The following is an 18363-nucleotide window of genomic DNA, read 5'->3' on the forward strand; positions in this document are numbered from 1 at the left end:
AAAACATGATTTTATGATGTAGTAATGTGCAGTGTAAAAATACTGACATTTCCCCTGAGATATGTGCATGCAGTCTACACGGGGAGGGTTATCCTGTTAGAACTAGCTTGCAGGGGTAAAAAAAAATCTCATTACAATATATATGAATTGTATTATGAAGACCAAAAAGAAAATGCATTCTAGACTCTGAGTGAATCTGGTGAACACTGCAGATCACCTCAGGGTTTTGGAGACACCATCCACACTACCCAGGCGATTTCCTTTCAAGATATCCATAACACAGGACTATTTATAATTTCAGATTTATTTTTGTTTCAGTGTACCTCATAGTCAGATTGTACCTTAAAACAAAGTTGTACCTCAGGACCAGATTTTTACTTTGAGGTGGGGTTGTACCTCAGGGCCAGATTTTTACTTTGAGGTGGGGTTGTAGCTCAGGGCCAGATTTTTACTTTGAGGTGGGGTTGTAGCTCAGGGCCAGATTTGTCCATCAGGGTCAGGAAGTACATCCCAGACATCTTTGTATTTCAGGGTTTGATTTTATCTTAAGGTGTCAAATTTATACCTCAGGGTTATATTTGTCTAAGGTTGCATCTCTATGTCAGATTTTTAAATCACGGTCAGGTTATACCTCAGAATCAGGGTCAGATTTGTACCTCAGGGTCAGATTGTACCTCAGGGTCAGATTGTACCTCAGGGTCATATTGTACCTCAGGGTTAGATTTGTACCTCAGGGTCAGATTGTACCTCAGGGGTAGATTTGTACCTCAGGGTCAGATTGTACCTCAGGGGTAGATTTGTACCTCAGGGTCAGATTGTACCTCATGGTCAGATTGTACCTTAAAGTGAGATTGTGCCTCAGGGTCAGATTTGTACCTCAGGGTCATATTGTACCTCAGGGTTACATTTGTACCTCAGGGTCAGATTCTACCTCATGGTCAGATTGTACCTTAAGGTGAAATTGTACCTCAGGGTCAGATTTGTACCTCAGGGTCAGATTGTACCTCATGTTCAGATTGTACCTTAGGGTGACATTGTACCTCAGGGTCAGATTTGTACCTCAGGGTCATATTGTACCTCAGGGTTAGATTTGTACCTCAGGGTCAGATTGTACCTCATGGTCAGATTGTACTTTAAGGTGGTGATTGTAACTCAGGGTCATTTTGTACTTCAGGGTCAGATTTGTACCTCAGAATCAAATTGAACTTTAAGATGGAGATTGTACCTCAGGGTCAGATTTGTACCTCAGGGTCAGATTATACCTTAAAGTGAGATAGTACCTGACAAAGATTTGTGCCTTGAGGTCAGGTTGTACCTTTATGTCAGATGTGTATCTTAAGGTGTCATGTTTGTATCTCAGGGTTACAATTGTATCTCAGGGTAAGGTTGTATCTTTGTGTCAGATTTGTACTTTTACTGTCAGGTTCTAGCTCTGAATCAGGCTCAGGTTGTACCTTAAGATGAGATTGTACCTCAGGGTCAGATTGTACCTTAAGGTGAGACTGCATGTGTCAAAGATTTGTACCTTGTGGTCAGGTTGTATCTCTGGGTCAGATGTGTACCTTTGGGTCAGGTTGTACATCCCAGTCAGATTTGTACATCAGGGTCAAATTTAGGATGAGGTTGTGCCTTCGTCATCTTTGTACATCAGCGTCAGATTGTATCTTAAGGCATCATATTTGTATTTCAGGGTTACGCTTGTTTCTCAGGGTAAGGTTGCATCTCTGTCAGATTTGTACTTCAAAGGCAGATTGTACCTCAGAGTAAATTTTTTTTTTTTACCTCAGGTTCAAGTTGTAGAATGGTCAGATTGTACCTCTTGACCCACTGAGATTGCATTCTTATCAGGTATACCATAAGGATATAACCTTTTTCTACTTAGCATTCAGGGAGCAATATGCAAAACAAAAAAAAAATCTCTTACCTGCCATGCACCTTGATGTCAGAGATAGCATAGAAGTATCTGGACAGGTTGCCCTCATCCACCATGGTGGCCCCAGTGGCGGGTCGGAGGAGCCTGATGCGCAGGTCTGTGATGGTAAAGAAGTCTCGCAGGTTCTTTGTGGTGTCCAGTTGGCCATATAAGGATGCCATGTTGTGGAGACGTGGTCCAGCAAACAGAGCAAAACGGTCCTTGATCTCAAAGCGCACAGTCTTGTCATACTTCCAGACATAGCCACGTGAATACTCCTCTGTGCAGATGATGTTCAGCAGCGTGATCTGGGACAGGTCCTGCACCGACTTTGGATCCATGGTGAAGGCATCTAAACAGTCAGTGGCATAGAACTGGTATGGCTGCCATGTCTTCCCATAATCCAGGGACTTTTCAAGCACCATCTGCTCAGGACGGCCTGACTCAAACGTGATGACGATGTCATCTGTCAGCTCGATGGTCTTGTTCCAGGATAGTGTGATGTTCACTGCCAAGGGTTTAGGGTACTTCCTCCAAGACGAGGACTGCCAGAAGGTGGTGGGATTGCGACCCTCAAAGTCAAACATGAGTTCTGGAGGGTGGGCAAGTTCCTCTGTGGATGCATCGCACTCGTTGTTGCACATGTATGGGTTTTCCTGGAACAGCAACAACAAAAAATGTGTTCAAATACAACCAGAATGTGTAAATCTGAAACAAAAGGTTATATCAGTGGCTGTCCAGTTTCTTCCATTTCTTATTTATATCCTCAGCATGATCAGATATTTGGGGGACTGAGATAATAACAAATATATTTGGAAATAATAAAATCTCTACAATTGGCACACGTCCTCCACTGCCTCCATGGTAAAGAGATGGCCTTGGTCAATGGGATAGCCATTGCTAAGTACTGAACAGAACGCAAGGGTCAAACTGGGAGCAGTAACAGTGGCATTTGTTTTGTCTTTTATGAGCTTTGACTGAAGTGCGTGTAAGTAGAGCAAATCGACCGTGCAGCAGATGGTTAAAAGCTCCCACAGGTCTGGTGAGGTTGCAGTGTAACTACACGGGTAATTCACGTTCTCTGAATTGTGCCTAAGCCATTTGCAGGACTCAGATGATGAGGAAACTTACAGCATCATCACGCACTTCTGATTTTAACTGCATATCATCCCCTCATGTCTCCTCTCGTATTCAGCCATTGAAAACCAAAGGCAGTCTTTAGTATTTTATCACAGAACTTATTTAATGCATAATTTATGTCCCTAGTACTGCTGCTGCTCATGGGCTACATTACTCAGTGCACATCAAATGAGTAAATAGATAAATAACAAATATATTCTGGAGGATCTGAAGGGGCTAGTGAGTAACAGCAGGTGAGAAACAGCATGTGAAATGATCATTAGGTGTGTGGATAATCCAAAGGTCAGAGGAACAAATTGTGAATAACACAGCGCCCTTCGACTACCGTTCCTCCTTGATCCAGGTAAGGACACCCACAGGGTAAGACGAAAATCATCGTCAAAGGAAACACTGCGAAAGCAGTCGCGAAACCTGAGAGTGACAAGATGTCGGCACACGCCACCCAAATGGAGAGCAGAAACAAAGACACCTCACAGAAGATGCAAGCGTATCATCTTCGCTCCGAAAAGTAAAAACGTCCTTGCCGCAAATCATTACAGCACGGTGCTCTACAACCTCTGGAGCTCGACACCGGGATGATGAGACTGTAAGCAGGAAGTATGTGTGTGGAGTGCAGGGAGTGAAGGTCACTTCAGCAATCACTCATATCAGCTTTTTTAAGGAACACAAGCTCCAATTTATCAAGACAAGAGACCAGAGCAGCTGAGTCCCTCTGTGTGAGTCCAGCATGGAAGATGAAAAGGGAAAAGAAAATAAAAGTGACAGAAAGAGAGGAAAACAAGTGTTGCTGCTAATAAGCTCTTGTTTTTTTTTTTTATCTTGTCCTTTAAGGCAAGGTGACAGAACAGCACTGTGTGCAAACTCTCTAATGGGCTAAATGTCTGGATTTATAAAAGAAAGCCAAAATAATATCCAATTAAAAGCTAAGTTGTGAGCTACTTAGATAGAACTATGTACAATTGGAGGACTAGAAACGTTTCCCATCAGCCACTGCACCCCATCATGTCACATGTCGCAATTCACCTGTTCCACGTTTAGCTCATTAGCACTGGTGTGTATATACAGTCACGTTCTGCACCGCACGAGGTGTCTATGCGTCGTTTGTTCTGTCCCCATGAATCGCCTTATACTCGTCTTCGATCCATGTGTATTGTGTTCTGCTTCGTTTGTTACTTTATTAAACCTTTCACCGATAGTCCGCATTCGCATCTGCCTCAAATTCTAACCTGAATCTAACCTGACAATAATAACATGACTGCAGAGACACAGAATCTCTGATCGAATCGGACTGTTGAGAAATGATGAAAAGTTCAGAATTATTCAATAACACCTTCTACAAGTGTCCTCTTAGCGCACTTAGATCAGCGGACGCCCATCCACATTAGTGTAAATGAGATCGTCATCGGCAGAGTCGAGGTCAGTAATTAGTAGCGACCGTGGTTTTAATGCTAATCTGATAAGCGGTTTGGATTTTCACAGATAAAGTGATTGCAGATAAAGGAGACGACAGAGCTCGATGGATTGGTGCTAATGACGGGATGAGAGGAGACCAAGAAAACATGAAAGAGCTGGCGAATGAAAGAAATTCTCCTACAAGATAGAATCGTACAGTACCGTTATAGTAGCTGTAATTCGGAGCTGTAACGTTTTTTCCACAGTTCTGATCTTAACCTGAAAATCTCTGCAAATCCATCTTTCTAAAGAGCTTCTGGATGGCTCACGGCTGCCGTGATCAGGCTCATTTCCTCTTGTGTGTCTCTGTTAGCACTTAACACGCTCATCACATGCTGTAACTGATGGAGCGAGTAGCACATCAACTATATATATATAAAAAAAAAAGCTTTAAAAAACGTCATATATAGCGTTTCTCACCACTGTCACAGCACCTGTCATGCGTTATATTGCTCATCATTAAAAAACAACAACGTATATATATATATATATATACACACATGCATACACATACATATATATATATGTGAATATAGTGTCAACATTTTTGACAGTCTGATTCACGGTGTGATGTATAATGGCAATGAGGTGTGACCATCAGATGCAAGTGCAGACAATTTATTAAGTAAAATGCAAACAAAATAATCAACAAGAACCACAAACATGAACCGTGCTTATGGAGCAAAGAACACACAGGCCATAAGCGATACTGTGGAACACACAACACCAAAAGCTTGACAGTGAGAACTAGAACTTGAATAATCAAGCTAAAGGAGCAAACAGGTGTGATTAGTGACGTTGCTGGGGCTGATGGGTAGTGTAGTTCTGCACCCCCTTTGGTGCTACGACCCCCGGCAAAAATGATGGAATCACCACACTTAAAGGATGCTCACTTAAAGGATGGGTTTTCCATTTCGTAGCAAATAAACAAATCACAGATATGACTCAAAAAAAAAGTATGGAATCATCAACAAAAAAAAAATCACAATTATTACTTTGTTAAATGGTACACGGCGCAGTTATATAGTGCTTTTATCCAAAGCGCTTTACACTGGGTCTCATTCACCCATTCATACACCAGTGGTAGCAGAGCTGCCATGCAAGGCGCTAACTCGCCATCGGGAGGAACTCGGGGTTCAGTGTCTCGCCCAAGGACACTTCGGTACGTGGAGTCACGTGGGCCAGGAATTGAACCGCCAACCCTACGATTAGTGAACAACCCGCTCTACCACCTGATCCACAGCCGCCCACGCCAACTTTGTTGCTCCTCTACGGGTTTTTATGACGGTCTGATTTCTGAAGCGTCGACTTCTCTAATGAAAAAAAATATTCTCCATCAAGCTGGTTCCAGCGTTCCCGGATAGCGGTTCACAGATCAGCGTTGCAGGACGGAGCCTTGTCGTGGACCAATTTTTTTTCATTCCCACCATAAATTTTCAATGGGATTGAGATCCGGAGTGTTTGCCGGTCATGTCGTTGAGCTGATCTTCCTTTCCTGGAGAAAAGCTTCAACACTCTTTGCTCTGTGGCGATCCTGAACAATGACTTCATCATCACCAAACCCTAATTTCTAGTGATGGAATGAGAAAAGTGTCCAAAATTTCAATGTACACCTGCGCAGTGACTGTTGAGGTCTGTCCTGGTCCTTTACCTGACGTGAAACTCCGTATCGTAAACGAGTGGTGATTGTTTTCTTCGGGCGGTCATCTTTATATGTTTCATTAGAACCGCACCAGACAAGAGTTCCGGCATCATCTCCTTGGCCAATGCAGATTCATCACTGATTCCTCACTGAATATCCCTTTCATCCAATCCTCCACACTCCACGATCGCTTCTCTTTAGCCCGCTCTGAACTTTTTTCTTCTGTTTAGGTGTTAGTGCTGGTTTCCGTTTGGCTTTTCTATACGTAAATGCCTTACGGTTCTGTCACAAACATTAACTCCTGTTTGTTTTCCATTTGTTTTGTTGTGCAGTATCGCTTTGAGTCTTCTATCCTGACGCCTTGATGTCTTCCTCGGTCGACCCGTAGGTTTTCCTTTTATAACCTTCCCATTTTGTTTATACTCGCACCAAATTTTAGACAAAGCTGACAACCGACATCTTTTGCTACACTCCGTGTCGAATCTCCTTCTTGAAGAAGGAAGGAGTTTTATAATCCTTTCAATTGCTTCAATTGACAACTCTCTTGTCGTGGCCATGTTTCCTTTCAGAAAGTCCAAGGTTATGGTGTGTAAGCACGCTCTTTTAACTGCAGACTCATTTGCATTTTTAGGCTTGTGCTGGTATTTGTTTTAGAAATGCAAATTACAAGGTGATTCCATCATTTTTTTTTTTCCCTCTACTTGATCTAGGAAAAAAAATATGCCATTAATTAAAATAATTTAATTTAACTTGTTTGAAGTACGTTTCACAAAGCCAGGATGTTCAGATATTAAACAAAAACGGTTTTGTGTCATATCTGTGACCATGGACAGTATATTTATGTAGAATTCTCTCTTTCGACCTTTTGTTTAATACACGTTTTTTTGTGTGAATATTTATTGACACGGCCACACACACACACACACACACACACAAAAAAGAAGAAAACAGTGTTGAAAGATAAAGAAAGAAGGAAAGGAAAAAAAATGAAGAGCATCGGAAAGAGGCGCAGAGAGCTGAAGAGAGAGAGATGGAGAGAGACTGAGACACAAAAAATCGGAAAGAGATGTAGAGAAAGAGAGAGATGGAGAGAAAGTGAGGGATGGAGAGATACTGAGACACAAAAAGATGGAAAGAGATGGAGAGAAAGTGAGAAAGTGAGAGATGAAGATACAGAAAAAATCTATAGAGAGAGAGAGTAAGATGAAAGACACACACAGAGAGAGAGAGAGAGAGAGAGAGAGAGAGAGAGAGAGAGAATGAGTGATGAGAGAGTCGAAAGATAGAGAGAGATGGAGCGAGACAGTTAGAGATGGAGAGAGAGAAAGACAGAAATACAGAGAGATAAAATTGAGAGAGAGAGAGAGCTGAAAGAGAGGTGTATATGTTGTAAACTCTGCCAGCTGCTCTGATCCTGAGCTTGTACTGCCCATTAGAGGAATTCTGGGTAATTTCCCCCATGGACTCGGATCATGGCAGCACCATCAATCACTTCTTGCTCACTATGTAACAGCACACACACACACACACACACACACACAACCTGACAGATAAATGCACTATTTGGTGTACACACTGTAGTTGTCACATGACCTCTGTGTGCAGTGAGATCCGGTGTACTGATAGAGTAAAAACACATCTTCGTGTTTTTAGTGAGTTATTAACATCATTTATTTCTTTTGTCTTTTTCTTTCCTTTTTCTACGTTCTTCATTTCTCTCATTAAATTTTTCCATCTGGATATATGTGCTGATCCTGGCTCTATTAGCATGAAGTCAGAAGCAGGATTAGTGTGCAGTAATCAGGAGATAATCTCAGGTAATGCTCGCTCCATCTCGCTGGAACACAATCACCATCCTGCGCTGCGTATCACGCACATGAGAACGAATATATATATATATATATATATATATATCAATGTAGAAATGAGGAAATATAATAAAGAATTAAAAATCACTGAACTTTGTATGTGTGTGTGTGTGTGTGTTTAACCCTCCTGTACTGTGGATGAGGATGTTCTGACATTACTGCTCCAGCTGTCTCTCTTTACATTTTACAGAATTACAACAGGAGCATATTGAAATCCTCATATTAAATTATTAAATTACTCATATTCATCTCCATATAAACAGTTCTCATTGTGACCCTCATCAATGTTCATGCTAAATATTCTGTTGTGCACTGTTGTCTCTTCCATAGTCTGAATGTCCATGAACAGCTAGGAGGCACTGGAAAGTATGGACCAAGAAAACAAGGGAAAAGAAGAGTAGGAAAGTAGGGGACACCGGAAACTATGGATCTGGCAAACAAAGGAACAATAAAGTAGGGGACACTGGAAATAATGGGATACTAGGTATTAAAGGACAAGGAAACATTAAAACTAACGAACAAGGATGCTGGAAACTTGGGACACTAATAGGACAAGGACACCAGGGGACATTTAAAAGCCTCTAGAGAAAACTGGGGGCACTGAATGGACAAGAAATCTAGGCGACACAGAAAAACTAGGGAATATTTGATATTTGAGTAGGACTAGGAAACTAGGGGACAGGACAAACTAGGGGAACACTGGGCATCAGAGGAGATGAAACTAGGGAACACTAGAAACTAGAGGACAATGATAACTAGGGGACACAAAGCTAGAGGATACTGGGAATTAAGGGACGCTGAAAACTATGGGACACAAAACTAGAGGACACTGAAAATGAGGGGACACTGGAAATTAGGGGACACCAGAAACTAGAGGACACTGGAAACTAAAGGAAACTGGAAACTGAAAGGACACTGGAAATTAGGAGACACTGGAAACTAAGGGACACTGGAAAGGAGGGAACACTGGAAACTATAGGACACTGGAAATTAAGGGACACTGGAAACATGGGGACACTGGAAATTAGGGGACACTGCAAAGGAGGGGACACTGGAAACTAGAGGACACTGGAAATTAAGGGACACTGGAAAGGAGGGGACACTGGAGCTTAAAGGACAAGGAAACTATGAACAACAAAACTAGCTACAATGACATGTTTATATGTATGTGCATTTAAATGCATGACATACATACTGAAGACACACACACACACACACACACACACACACACACACACACACAGAGGAGGACAAGCTGTCCATCAGTGTGGTGTTCTGATGTCTATCACGAGGCTGTTGTTTGAGGAGATGAAAAATAGATCAATATCAATTTCTGTGAGATGGAATTACTATGCATCAGCTCGAGTGTTCTCTCTGTAAAATCCGCTGTGTAATCGGCTCAGCGCTCACTCACTAGTGTGAAGAATGATTTGTCCCCCCTCTTCTCACTGTGCGGTAAAGTGTTTGTGCTGTGCGATCTGTAGGATAAGAGTGTGTGTGTGAGAGGACAGCTGCCTTTGTACTTTTACTATATAACAACACGAACCACACGTAATGGCTTCGAGCCTAGTAATAATTTGGTTATTAGATATGTTGTGGCTGCGCAAGGTGTAAATCATCGTAAACAATTACAGGACAAGAGCATACCTGATAATCTGTGTTTTCTCTATCTCGGTCTCTCTTTCTTTGTATCTATCGAGCTACATGTTCCTCCTGATGAGCTGCCTGCCCTCTGGACCTGCCTGATCCATCCTGGTGCTCTACTTCTGCTCGAAGCCACCTTCACCGGAGAAGGACTCGCTGCTGCTGAGGATGCCTAGCCGAAAGCTCGCTGTGTGTGATTGCTGTGGATGGTACCACATGGATATCCTAAACATGGCTGAGTATGTTCTCACGTGGATAGCCTAAAGACTTCACTTGCTAAAAAATACTTTACAATCAAGTCCCAAACTTTCAACAGTGGACAACTTCATGTAACATACCTGTAACACTCTAATGAGAAAACAAAATCGCCCTGATGATCATACTCAGGACAATTTCAACACATGTAGCACTGTGCAACTCTATAGTATACAGCTGTGGATGTGTAGAAATGATCCAATCAGACCACAGATCCCGCCTATAATACCACAGCTTCCAGTCAGATCACTGTTCTTGCCCACATGACCACTGTATCCAATCAGATCACAGTTCCCACCCATAATGCTGCTGCAACCTATCAGATCACGGTTCCCACCCATTATGCCACCGTATCCAATCAGATCACGGTTCCCACCCATAATGCCATTGTATCCAATCAGATCACGGTTCCCACCCATAATTCCACTGTATCCAATCAGATCACGGTTCCCACCTATAATGCCACTGTATCCAATCAGATCACGGTTCCCACCCATAATGCTACTGTATCCAATCAGATCATGGTTCCCACCCATAATGCCACAGTAACCAATCAAATCATGGTTCCCACCCATAATGCCGCAGTAACCAATCAGATCACGGTTCCCACCCATAATGCAACTGTAACCAATCATTCCACAGTTCCTGCCCGTAATGCTGCTACAACCTATCAGACTGCAGTTCCTACCCCAATATTATTGTAACCAGTCAGATTGCAGATCCTGCCCCTAACACCATTGTAACCAATGCGACTGCTGGTGGGATTGGGTCGATATTTCTGAATGCTCTAGAGCAGGGGTGTCCAATCTTATCCGGACAGGGCCGGTGTGGGCGCAGGTTTTCATTCCAACCAAGCAGAAGCCACACCCGAATCTATTGAAAGCCAAGATCAACTGATTGAAAAGGTGGAATCAGGTGTGGCTCCTGCTTGGCTGGAATGAAAACCTGCACCCACACCGGCCCTTTCCGGATAAGATCGGACACCCCTGATCTAGAGTATTCAGAACTAGAGTGCAATAGAATTAGTCAGTGATCCTGAATGCCTTGGTATGAGTTGGTGTTGTCGAATTTTCCAATATAGGTCAGTGAGTCAGCGTTCTAGAACGAGCCAGAGCTGGTCAGTAGGTTACTGTTCTAGAATAGGCCGGTGCTGATCAGTGTTCTAAAATGGGCCGGTGCTGTTCAGTAGTTCATTGTTTTAGAATGGACCAGTGCTGGTCAGTAGGTCACTGTTCTATACTGTTCTCCTCCCTGCACACTGGATTATTTGTCTTGTCAGGTCTGATCAGTGGAACTCTATGGTAAGCTGAATGAAAGCACTGACAGGATGTTTGGGCTTGTCCAGGGTTTGGACTGAAATTCAGCTCATTTACGTCGTGATACAAGCTTGGCACGACACATTCCTCTCCGGGGAACGATGGTTCTGGATGAGTGAACCTCGCTGTGATGTGTGTGTGTGTGCTGTTTGAGTGATCGTCGACCGTGCCAGTAGTAAATCTCTGGATTCTTGGTCTTATCTTATCTTTATTGTAATTCATTATTACGTTTTAACCATGTTTACTAGAGTACGTACTTTCAGAACCGGAGAGCACTGTATCTCACTCCACGTTACTTCACTGCTCTCGATATTTTGCAACAAAGAGCGAACCGGTTATAAAACGTAACCGCAGTGCAAATGAGACTAAAACTAAATGTAAAAATAACTGGCAAGTTCGAAGTGTGAAAGGTTTCATTTTGCGTTCCAGATCAGAAGCGGACGATCTTAGCTGCTCTCATCACTTTAAAGCAGAACTCATTAGACACTCACAGAAAAGATCAAAACAAAACACACACTCAAAGACTGACCTCCCTCCATCACACTCTCCGCCTTTTCATCTCATTAATCACTATCACAGCTCTGTACACACACACACACACTCTCATAGACTTATGATTTAACCATGAAGATTTGACATGTTTCCCACTTGTCTCAGATTCATTAATTCTGCTCAATGTCAGGCGAAATCCCTGTCGCACGTTATGGCCGAGCGCCTGTGGACACCTGACCATCACACCCATACGTGGTTCTTCCCCAAAGTGTTGTCACAAAGTTGGAAGCACACAACTGAATGTCTTCACATGCTGTAGAGATGTAACGGTATGAAAATTTCATATCACCATAATTGTGAGCAAAACTATCACGGTCATCATTATCACGGTGTTGTTAAAACGTGCTGAAAATGTACAAAACGTACTGATACACACACTGAAATCATTTAAACAGGTCTTAAATTTGACTATAAAGTGATGGACGGTTGTCACTAGGCTCGCTGCGATCGTTTAAGTTCAGTTAGAGAACACGGCGGAAGGCAGCGACGGCGCTCGGGAGATTTTCCAACCTTCATACAGTAGAGGACCAAATCTGAAATGCGGTCGTGTATAGGATTTTATAAAAATGCTGAGGGAAACTTAATAGAAGATGGTAACCTTGTCTGCAGAGCTCGCCAGAAGAAAGTTGCTGTGAAATGGGGCTTTGGCACTTCCTTGGCACTTTTCCCTCATTTCCCCTCGCTTTTAAATCGCTTATGAATGCCTGGGCGGCAATTGCTTTAATGGTGGGTTCATTATTATTCTTAATGAAAAACACAACAACAAAACAGTACAATGACAAACTCGCTGATATACAACCAAATCTTCCGCCATTGTCTTGTCTGTCAGCTTGCCTGTCGGACATCTCGCCTCACTCTTCCTGTCGGTCAGCCCGCCTCACTCTTCCTGTCTGTCAGCTCGCGTCACTCTTCCTGTCTGTCAGCTCGCCTCACTCTTCCTGTCTGTCAGCTCGCGTCACTCTTCCTGTCTGTCAGCTCGCCTCATTCTTCCTGTCGGTCACCTCGCGTCACTCTTCCTGATGGTCAGCTCGCCTCACTCTTCCTGTCGGTCACCTCGCGTCACTCTTCCTGTCGGTCACCTCGCGTCACTCTTCCTGATGGTCAGCTCGCCTCACTCTTCCTGTCGGTCACCTCGCGTCACTCTTCCTGTCGGTCACCTCGCGTCACTCTTCCTGATGGTCAGCTCACGTCACTCTTCCTGTCTGTCAGCTCACCTCACTCTTCCTGTCGGTCGGCGCACGGTTTTAATGTCCAACAAACACGTTTGGGTGTGATGCTCAGGTGTCCACAAAGTTTTGGCCATATAATGTATTGAAACACTGTATTATTCACACTTGTGATCTGATATCATTTCAGCACCAGGATGTGGAGGTGTGAATTGGTTGGAGACCTGCGGAGTAAACATGTCAGGATGGTGGTGTAAACAGGTGACAGTGTCACAGACCTTCAGAGACAATGGATATCAATGGTCACCTTCTTTCCTCTTTCAGCACAGCTGTACTCCTTATTAAGAGTGTGTACATTATTGTCCACAGAGGGTTGCTCCTTGTATTTCAGGTGTGGGTTTACTCATAGGTCACTCACACTTTTTTGGACTCAGGCTTGTTGGCCAGAAGATTTTGGTCCATTTGGACCAGTCCTTTAAAAAATGGTGTTCTGGGACTCTCTGGTGTGATCTACATCAGGTCTGGCAAGAGTGCCAAGCAGCAGGATTTTTTATTTGGGTTGTTGTGGTCAGCGGAGGTGACAGAATGCCTTATTGACTTGCATCCAAAAAGCACTGTTTGCTGTAGTGTTGGTACCAAAGGAAATTAAGGGGAAAAAAAAACCAACAAACAGAAGAACCTACCACTTTGCTAACCTGTGTGCACAAAAGTGGCATTGTAACATGGAATTGTGTAACGGATCCAAACGGCAAAAGGAATTCTTCCATGAGAATTGCAAACCTGTGATTGTGAGGATTTAATGATTGCCAATAGTTTTAGGTCTCTAAATCGTTTCTACTTCAAATGAATTCGTTCATTTCCTGCTGCACAATCTGCATATATCAAGTTGCTTCACTACAAGTTTCAGTCTGGAACATTCTGGAACAACGGAATACAGTTTTTATGACCCGCCCCCACCCCCCACAACCACCATTCCTTTTATTTTCCTCTTTGGTTGGTCCGGTGTTCCTGCTAGACCTTGCTATCAAACCACTTCTGGTATTCCAGGCTTTCAAACCACTACTTCGAAGTAACTCTTGTTCTTTCTCAGATCTTCTCAGACATTCTCACACCAGCGGTGTGGTGTTTTCAATCACTCGCAAGGTATGAAATAAATGTACCCTTAAAGGTAGAACATGTACGTCTAGGTGACAAGTTTATCAAAAGAAGGGTTAAGGCTCTTGCTCGAGGACTCAACAGTGACAGCTTGGCAGTGACTGGACTTGAAGGACAACTTTCCAATCAGTAGCTATCAACAGCTTTCCCCAGAGCCTGTACTGCTGGTTATTAATGTCTAGTTTACGTTTTAAAGGAACACTACATTAACTTTCTCAGGTATCTATGGATACAAAAGGAATATCCTTGATCAGGCCACAATATTGTGATCCAGTGCTTGGTAGGAATCAAATATTCCTTGAACCTTGATGCTGTTCAGTCAAAGGCTCGATTTGGTTACACACAATCTAATGATGCCTTTCCTCAGACCTTATCCCTGGACCCAGCACATTTCCAATGCAGTCTTGTGCCATTCTGATCACTTGTCTTTCAGTCCTTTGATGTCTTGTGTGTGTCTTCCTGTGTGAACCTGATAGTTATCCATTGAGCTGGAATGCTCAGTAATGGCTTCTACCACCTGATTTTTCATTCTTCAGAAAGAGAACATATCTATTCCATGGCCCAAGGTTCCGTAGAGTTTTAATCCTTTACTGACAACTGTATGGTATACGTATGAGTAAAAAAGTAAGCAACCCGACTGTAGGAAGCAAAGGCCTCATTGACTCCCAGCTTTAATGTTTGTTGAATTTTGTTGAAACAACCACAACGTACAGCAGAATGTCGCACTGAATGATTTTTAATATTTGACCCCCGCAATTCACTGGAACACACATCTAGAAGCGATCCATACACCGTACGCATAGCTCGAGAAGGTGCGGACCAGCTCTACACCAAGGACAATGAGTTCACACATCTCAGAAAAGCTTTAGACCCCAGAGAGCCCAAATCTGTGCTCTCTAATTAGGTCAATGTTGGTCTTGTGGGCACAATATGAAATACAATGTCTGAATACATGTTGTCTTTCTATGGTCTACATGTAGTTCACCAGAATATCTCACCTCAATTAAATTTCTCAAAGTAGGGTCCGGGAACCCCCGAGACTCCATGACGAATGACAGGGGGTTGTTACATTGATGGAAATCAGTTCTATTTGTTTGTTTTTTTTTTCAGTTCTCATAGTCATTTGCAGATTTGCCTGGACAATTAAATTAAATAAGTTTGATTTTTTCTGTTCCATGTTTAGCCACTCGCAGATCCAGTGAGGCAAGAATGACTCAAAGTATTTGGCTTGTTTGAAAGACACGACCCTTCACCTCACCCTGTGAAGTGTACACACAAAGACATGTCATAAATCAGCGCTTCAAACATAAACCTGTACTAATTCCAGAAACCCAAACAGCAGCATAATACGTGCACAGATTTATAGATTAATAGATATGTAAATTTAAGCAAATTTATACAAGGAAAAGTGTGTGCTATGAGCGTTTTCTCAGCTAACTGGATTTTCTTGAATATGATATTTCTTGTGTAAATAAATTCATTAGTATCCAGTGTGATAATTAAGGCCGGATGTATCTGTGTACAACACATTCACGTGAATTTAAACAATCCTCTCTCTCTCTCGACCTCAGTTCTTTTCTTTCTTTTTTTTTTATTTTACAGCACACAGTGCATCATACATCTGTTGTTTGTTTGTTGTTTGTTTCTGTAGGTTCTCTCTCCTTTCTAATGACATTGTGAAGCTGCGTGTTTGTGCAGCAACAGACAGAATGAAGAATGGAGCTGCACACATGGTCTTTGGTCTGAGATTCACACCAGTGATTTGATGTGGAGTGAGATAGACACACACACATGCACACACACACACACACACACACACACACACTACTCAAAGATCTCACTTGTACAGTCATGGCTGTCTTCACCTGTCTCTCACTCCTTATCTGCAAAAACGCTCTCAACACTCTCACCACACAAAAATAAATCCAACAGTAGTTTTTGGAGTGTAACTAGGACAAATAATTAACTCACGTTCCCTCATTCATAGAACCACAAAATCGGAATAGTCTACTATTAGCGTTCCGAGCTGACCGGTTAGTTTAAACCCATTCTAGACTATTAGTCAAATCACCCCTTTCACTTGGCATTATGGGAATGCAGAGTTCATTAGATATACATATAATTGTCCTTAACAATCTGGTTAAAGTGAGACACATTCGTGTTCTACATATGTAATGTATATGAGAACTGAAACATGAACACAGCCAATGTGTTCTAGAGTCCGGTGGCAGAACCAGGATTTTGGATTTCACTGCATATATATGAATGAAATATATGGGGAATGAGATTGTTAAACACTGAGCCGTTATAATAAAGTGACCCATTCTAGAACACTGACTCATTCTAGAACAATCACTCATTCTAGAACACCAACCACTGACACATTAGATAAGACTCTAGATCTGAACTGTACATAGTCTAAATTACTTAGTCTCCCTTTCTACATTAAAAAAAAAAAAAATGCTGTTATCAAAGACGGACTCGTTCTGGACCATTGGTAGAACAGTAACCGATTCCAAAACACATTATAAAACAATGATCCATTCATTATCGAGGACTGGTGTTTCTGGAGAGACTGTGCAATTTTGGCCCTGGTTGAAAAAGAAGGCAGAGGATCCCCTTTGGCAGAAAAACATGTAACCAGGCAAGACATATAACCACGAAAGGCCAAACAAGGACAGACAAGCACACCAAAACTAATGGCACTCGTTGACTTTCTATGTTCGTTTCATTTTGTGATTTTTTCCCTTGCCCTCTACCATCTATGTCTGTTTGTGTTCAGTGAAGGAAATGTAATATCAGTAAATGCTGTATGTGCTGAAAAAAAAAAACAAAAAAAACAACAACAATGATCCATTCTAGACACTGAATTATTATAGGACAACAACCCGTTCTACAACAAACTGCTCTAGACAACAAGCCATTATATAACAAACTGCTCTAGACAACAACACATTATATAACAAACTGCTCTAGACAACAAGCCATTATATAACAAACTGCTCTAGACAACAACCCATTATATAACAAACTGCTCTAGACAACAAGCCATTATATAACAAACTGCTCTAGACAACAAGCCATTATATAACAAACTGCTCTAGACAACAAGCCATTATATAACAAACTGCTCTAAACAACAACCCATTATATAACAAACTGCTCTAGACAACAACCCATTATATAACAAACTGCTCTAAACAACAACCCATTATATAACAAACTGCTCTAGACAACAACCCATTATATAACAAACTGCTCTAGGACAACAACCCATTATATAACAAACTGCTCTAGACAACAACCCATTATATAACAAACTGCTCTAGACAACAAGCCATTATATAACAAACTGCTCTAGACAACAAGCCATTATATAACAAACTGCTCTAGACAACAAGCCATTATATAACAAAGTGCTCTAGACAACAACCCATTATATAACAAACTGCTCTAGACAACAACCCATTATGTAACAAACTGCTCTAGACAACAAGCCATTATATAACAAACTGCGCTGGGACAACAACCCATTATATAACAAACTGCTCTAGACAACAAGCCATTATATAACAAACTGCTCTAGACAACAAGCCATTATATAACAAACTGCGCTGGGACAACAAGCCATTATATAACAAACTGCTCTAGACAACAACCCATTATATAACAAAGTGCTCTAGACAACAAGCCATTATATAACAAACTGCTCTAGGACAACAACCCATTATATAACAAACTGCTCTAGGACAACAAGCCATTATATAACAAACTGCGCTGGGACAACAACCCATTATATAACAAACTGCTCTAGACAACAACCCATTATATAACAAACTGCTCTAGACAACAACCCATTATATAACAAACTGCTCTAGACAACAAGCCATTATATAACAAACTGCGCTGGGACAACAACCCATTATATAACAAACTGCTCTAGACAACAACCCATTATATAACAAACTGCTCTAAACAACAACCCATTATATAACAAACTGCTCTAGACAACAACCCATTATATAACAAACTGCTCTAAACAACAACCCATTATATAACAAACTGCTCTAGACAACAACCCATCATATAACAAACTGCTCTAGGACAACAAGCCATTATATAACAAACTGCTCTAGGACAACAACCCATTATATAACAAACTGCTCTAGGACAACAAGCCATTATATAACAAAATGCTCTAGACAACAAGCCATTATATAACAAACTGCTCTAGGACAACAACCCATTATATAACAAACTG

The 18363-nt window shown here is 41.9% G+C and overlaps 1 protein-coding gene across 3 annotated transcripts in view; it reads right to left on the bottom strand.

Moving 5' to 3' along the window:
* ntng1a (netrin g1a) overlaps positions 1-18363 on the bottom strand; it is a 176617-nt gene that overhangs the window by 91929 nt on the left and 66325 nt on the right. For all 3 annotated transcript variants that reach the window (XM_017482253.3, XM_017482220.3, XM_017482238.3), the window contains exon 3: positions 1925-2568. In XM_017482253.3, the coding sequence (XP_017337742.1) occupies positions 1925-2568 (644 nt within the window). The remainder of the gene's footprint in view (positions 1-1924; positions 2569-18363) is intronic.

Source organism: Ictalurus punctatus, chromosome 1, assembly GCF_001660625.3.
Source record: "Ictalurus punctatus breed USDA103 chromosome 1, Coco_2.0, whole genome shotgun sequence".
Classification (NCBI taxonomy): Eukaryota; Metazoa; Chordata; class Actinopteri; order Siluriformes; family Ictaluridae; genus Ictalurus; species Ictalurus punctatus.